General features: G+C 38.0%; 1 protein-coding gene across 4 annotated transcripts in view; it reads left to right on the forward strand.

Moving 5' to 3' along the window:
- PPIL6 (peptidylprolyl isomerase like 6) overlaps nucleotides 1-4155 on the forward strand; it is a 60759-nt gene extending 56604 nt beyond the window's left edge. For 3 of the 4 annotated variants that reach the window (XM_078155199.1, XM_078155198.1, XM_021008175.2), the window contains one exon: nucleotides 3881-4155. In XM_078155199.1, the coding sequence (XP_078011325.1) occupies nucleotides 3881-3989 (109 nt within the window). In that variant the 3' untranslated portion in view covers nucleotides 3990-4155. The remainder of the gene's footprint in view (nucleotides 1-3880) is intronic. The other variant, XM_021008174.2, reaches the window with a different exon arrangement.
- The last annotated feature ends 1845 nt before the right edge of the window (nucleotides 4156-6000 follow it).

Consider the following 6000-nt stretch of genomic DNA (forward strand, 5'->3'; position numbering starts at 1 on the left):
TATCTATGAGTTTTAAATACTTCAATGACCCTGTTCATATATATATATATAATATATATATATACATATATATATATACATATATATATGTGTGTGTGTGTGTGTATATATATATGTGTGTGTATATATATACACACACACACACACGCACATATATTATTGCTTGTCCCCAGTTTTTTTTTTAAAGGAAAGACAAAACTTTAAAAAAAAAAACACCAAATACATGTAGTTAAGCAAAACAAACCCACACATTGGCTGTTTCCAAAAAGCTTTTTCTCATTCAACAAACTGAGACTATCCCTTCAGTTAAGAGATTACCCCACATATCAGATCAGCTGCCAGATCTTTTCATTTCTACATCTACAACATCGCTCACATCTAACCCTTTCTATTCACATAAACCAACACCTTAGCACATTAGCACAGTCCCTAAAATCCTCTTGCCAAGACTGTTTTAATGACTTCTAGCTAGTCTTCATTTGTATTGTACTCTTCATGACCTCATTTGGGATTTTCTTGGCAAAGATACTGGAATGGCTTGCCATTTCCTTCTCCAGCTTATTTTACAGATGAGGAAACTGAGGCAAACAGGGTTAAATTACTTGCCCGGGGTCTAACAGCTAGTATGTATCTGGAGCTAGATTTGAACTCAAGAAGATGAGTCTTCCTAACTTCAGGCCTGGTACTCTATATACCGTGCCACTTAGCTGCCTATGTTGGGGAGGGCAACTAGGTGGTGTAGTGGATAGAGGACTGGCCCTGAAGTCAGGAGGACCTGAGTTCAAATTTGACCTCAGACACTTACTAGCTGTGTGACCCCGGGTGAGTCACTTAACCTTGTTTGTCTGTTTCCTCATGTGTAAAAGGGGCTGGAGAAGGAAATGACAAACCACTCCATTATCTTTGCCATAAGAACCCCAAATGGGGTCACAAAGAGTGAAACACAACTGAAAGGTGATTCACCTAGTTTTCATACCTCACACTTCTCCCCTCTCCAGTCCATTCTTCACACTGCTGTCAGGGTGATTTCCCTTAAACAATGATCTATGTTGGTAAACTCCAGTGGCTCCCTACTACCTCTAGAATAAAATATAAAGGCCTCTTTATGTAAAGCCCTTTACAGCCTGGCCCCAACCCATCTTTCCAGCTTTTGTGATTGCTTCCCTTTCTGCACACTGTCATCCAGACTAGCTGGCCTTGGCCTTATCTCTGTTCTCACCCACTGCATTCCTTCTCTCACTTGTTCTTGGAATGTACTCTCTCCTCTGAATCCATGCTTTGCATACTCCCTCTTTTCCTTCAAAATGAAGCAAAGCACCAATTGTTCTAGAAAGCTCTTCTTAACCCTTCCAGTTCCCTATTATATTCATTTTGCATTTATTCATTATTTACTCACTCAGGAATCTGAGCGTATCTCAAGAAAGAATGTCGGCTCCGAGAGTAGAGATTGTTTCTTTTTTCTTTTTTTTTTTTTTGCATTTGTATCTGCAGTGCCCAGGAGGAAGTGAATATATATGTTCATTGATTGATTGATTGATACATCCTTCTCATCACCCAGGCTGTGGAGACACCCTTGACTCAGCTTATCACCCCCATAGTCAGTTACCAAGTTTTGTCAGTCTCTATAACATCTCCCCCAACCAGTCCCTTCTTTCCACTCACACAATCACTGTCCTGGTTTAGAGCTTCATTAACTCTCACTGGACTATTGCAGTAACCTTCGATAAATAGTTCTTGCTTTCCATTTTCTCCTCTCTCCAATGCATTCTGCACACAGTTGTAAACTTGATATCATAGGACTGTAGATTTAGAGCTGGGAGAGGCCCTAATGGTCATCAGATCCCCTTGATTTTACAGATGAGGAAACTTTGACTCAGCAATATCAGTAGTAGGTCTATTTCCAAAGATGATTAGGGAAAAAGGAAAAGAACCTTTATGTTCTAAAATGTTTATAGCAGCTTTTTGTGGTGGCAAAGAACTGGAAATTGCAAGGATGCCATCAATTGGAGAATGGCTGAACAAGTTATGGTATTTGATTGTGATGGAATACTCATGTTCTATAAGAATTGATGAGCTCAGTGGTCGTAGAAAAACATGGAAAGACTTGCACGAAATAATGAAGAGTGAAATGAGCAGAACCAAGAGAATATTGTATATAGTAACAGTAACATTGTTTTAAGAATGACTTTAGGAGCAGCTAGGTGGCACAGTGGATAGAGCACTGGCCCTGGACTCAGGAGGACCTGAGTTCAAATCCAGCCTCAGACATAAAACACTCACTAGCTGTGTGACCATGGGCAAGTCATTTAACCCCATTGTCTGTCAACATTTTGACCATTATAAAAACCCAAATTAACTATAAAGAGCATATGAAAAAAGATACTATCTGCATTCAGAGAAAGAACTGATGAATAGATGTATGTGTAGGATAATTTTACATATATACACCTATTTGTGTCTAATGGTAGCCATCTCTGGGGAGAGGGGGGAGGGAAAAAAGAAATTTACATAACTATTATATATTTAAAAGGAATAGCAAGTTGTACATAATAGACTTGCAGTTTCATGTGCAATCATCTTTTTTGTTATACTATGTTATGGAAATGCTTGTTTTATTCTATAAATTAAAAATAGAATAAATAAAACACATACAAAAACCTTAGGCGAGTTAACTGACTTGCCCATAGTCACACAGGTAGCATGTATGTGAGGTGCAATGTGGATCCTGGTTTTCCTGGCTCCCAAGTTCAATAAGGTATCCACTGCACCCACTCTGTGTCTCATATAGTACTCAAACACAGGCCAGATCGTGTCACTCCTCTGCTTGCTAACTTTACATGACTCCTTCTTGCCTCTAGGATAAAATATAAGCTCCTCATTTAAAAAATCCTTCACACTCTAGGTCCAGCCTACCTTTCCCAACGAATTTCATATCATTCCACCTCAGACCAGGGGTGACCCATAGAAGGATCTTAATGAAAATCCCTGGTCTGTATTGATGGCATTCATCTGCACATTTTCTCGTGAAATCTCTGCAGTCTGAGTGTAGTAATAAATGTCTGGGAGCCCATTCTCCTGTGTGTTCTTGGACGGGTGGCCCTCCTTCATTCATTCCATCCCTCCCTCTCTCTTCTGCTCTCTTCTTATTTTTTTCCTCACCTCCACCTCTTTCTAGTGTCCATTTTTAACCCTATCTTCTGCTTAAAGAAAAAAATCTTCATTTATTAATAAAAGCCCAGGCAAAATCCACTCAAGAAATTAAATTTGTATATTTGGCTGATTAAAATATAAATCATCTTAAAAACAAAAACAAAGGTCCACTGGCTGTTCTCCATGAACGACATTCTATGTCCCGCCTCCTTGCTTTTGTTTCACTCCATCTTTTTGTGGGTTCTACTGCTTTAGAATTTGTTTAGAGCCATTTTTTACAGGTATTTGTAGGGGTTTGGGGAAGAGCTCAAGCAAGGCTGTGCCCTGCCTCCTTTTTTTTGTACCAGCTCTCTCCTATCCCTAAAATTCTCTTTTCCTCCCTTCTACCTCTTGGGCTTCCAAGCTTCCTTAAAGGCTTGGCTGAAGTGCCAACTCTTATACCAGGTCTCTCTCTCTCCCCTTTAATGCCTTGCTCTGCGCTAGAGAAATTGTATTAATTTTGTATACATTTTTAATTTACTTATCTCTGTACACGTTATATCCCCTCAAGAGAATATAAGCTCTCTGAGAACTGGCCTGTGTCTCTAGCATAGTACCTGGCACATGGTGTCAATACAATGCTAATTGAATTGAACGAGTTAAGTTGAATGGCATGGTAAAGGACCATAAGAGTAAATCAGTGATGAAACTTTGTGGTTTAACTGATTTTTACCATTTTTTTTCTCTATAGGCAACTGATTGAAGGAACAAGAGTTCTTCAAATACTGGAAGTAGTGGACACACTGAACGAAAGACCAGTATATACTTGTAGAATTATCGACTGTGGTAATTATCGCTGATAACATAAAGACCAAGATTTCCTTCTCTAGTTTACTATTACTTTTCTTATTATCTCTATCTAGATTTCAATAAATGATTTTGGAAAAAAAAACTGGGAGCCCAATTTATTTTGGAATCCTAAAATATTCACCCTAAGTAAATAAAGCATTCTGTCATTTGTGTTCACGTTGAACTTACCTTTATTAAGCTTAAATGAAAGAGAAACATGGCAGTATACAACCATATGGAAGAAATGCATTCAGTTAATGGCTTCTTTAGCTCCAGGGGAGAGTCTTCCAATGTTTGCTTATACTTAGAATTAGCTCAGTTAAGAGGAGATCCCTAAGCCATCCCTAAAAAAAGTATGTTATTTATAAAAATTGATATTTTGTAGTGCTCTTGGTATGATTCATCAATGGCAGAAAAAAACTTGTCACTGGAGAATGTACCCGACATTAAGCATATTTTTTGTTATGAATGGACTAATGAATTTGCCCAGGTAAAACGATACTTGAAGCCAATTACTTGGCCGCTTTAACACAATATCCAGTATGCAGTACAGCTGTGACAGCCTCCTCTTCCTTAGTATCAGCCCAATTTTATCCGTTCTTTCTGTATAGAACCTTTAGCTATTGGTTATTATGAGTGAAAAACAGTTCACGTGACCATTAGAAACACCCAGAGTAAAATTTCTCTCTTGTAATGATTTTTCTGTGCAATTTGGAGAAATTAGTTTTTAAAACACAAAATCTTGAACTCAGGGGTACCTACTAAGGAATATGTTTTATTGATAGGAAAATATTTCTCATGAGCCCAAGATAATTTCAAATTAAAAGGTTCTATAATTTTCCTAAGCTCCCCCAAATATCTCAATGTTAATTTCTGAAAAAAATTTATAAATATGAAAAGGATTCTAATGATTTACAGATGATTACAAATTTCCCAAATTCTAATTAATGTTTAGTTACTGTGTTGGTGGGGAGGGGGAGGAAGAGACTTTTCCCTCCCTCATAATAATATATTGTGTACTACCTTCTGGTGGCTTATATATTACTAGGATAAGGTAGAAGACTAGAAGGGCTAGAGCTAGACAGGATCACAGAGGCCATACAGTCTATCACCCCCATTTTACAGATGAGGAAAATAAGCTGCAAGGAGGCTAAGACCAGAGTCTTCTGACTCAAGGGCAGGTGCTCTTTCCATTGTACATGCATGCTTTGAAGACTTTGTGGCAGCTTAACTGAAATTGATTTTTTTGAGGGTTTGAGATAATTCTCAACTGAACGTTTAAAATTCCAGTTCAATTTCCATCCATTCTTCAAGTTTTGTTGTCACCAAGTACAAACTACTTTGTAGCAATGACTGACCAATCTGACAAATGAATGAAAGTTGCATCCCTTTAGTTTCGAAGATTTTTTTTCTCTTTCTTTTCTTTTTTTTAAGATTTTTTTTTGAAAATTTAAATTTATTTTTAGTTTTCAACATTCACTTCCACAAGATTTTGAGTTCCAAATTTTCTCCCCATCTCATCCCTCCCCCCACCCCAAGAAGGCATGCGTTCTGTATACCCCTTCCCCTAATCTGCCCTCCCTTGATTCAAAGATTTCTTAACTAAGGTTTTGTAGTCTTAGCTTTTAAACAATAGGTTATCCATTAACACATAATGGAATTAAATCATATTTTAGCCACCAGGGGGCAATGATGTCCCAATCTGATAGTATTCAGTCTAAGAACCAGGCACCAGGAAGTCCCATGTGAAACAGCAGTTACGTGCTCCTCCAGAGGGAGCTCTCAGAAAGTGCTAATTTTTATGATGCCCATGTGTACCATAGGGACATACGGTTCCCACGAATCCCTTGGTACTGATAATCTCTTTCTCCCAACTCTGCCACTTTCTGAATGGCGGCACTTGGCTCCACTTAGTAAGGTAATAGTTCCCAATGTTTTCTTTGTTCCATGAACCCCTTTCAACAACAAAAATGTGTTATAAACCCCAGAGAAATTTAATATACTATTTATAGTATTATTTTA

This window comes from Phascolarctos cinereus, unplaced genomic scaffold (assembly GCF_003287225.1).
Source record: "Phascolarctos cinereus isolate Bilbo 61053 unplaced genomic scaffold, phaCin_HiC Scaffold_5;HRSCAF=322, whole genome shotgun sequence".
NCBI lineage: Eukaryota > Metazoa > Chordata > Mammalia > Diprotodontia > Phascolarctidae > Phascolarctos > Phascolarctos cinereus.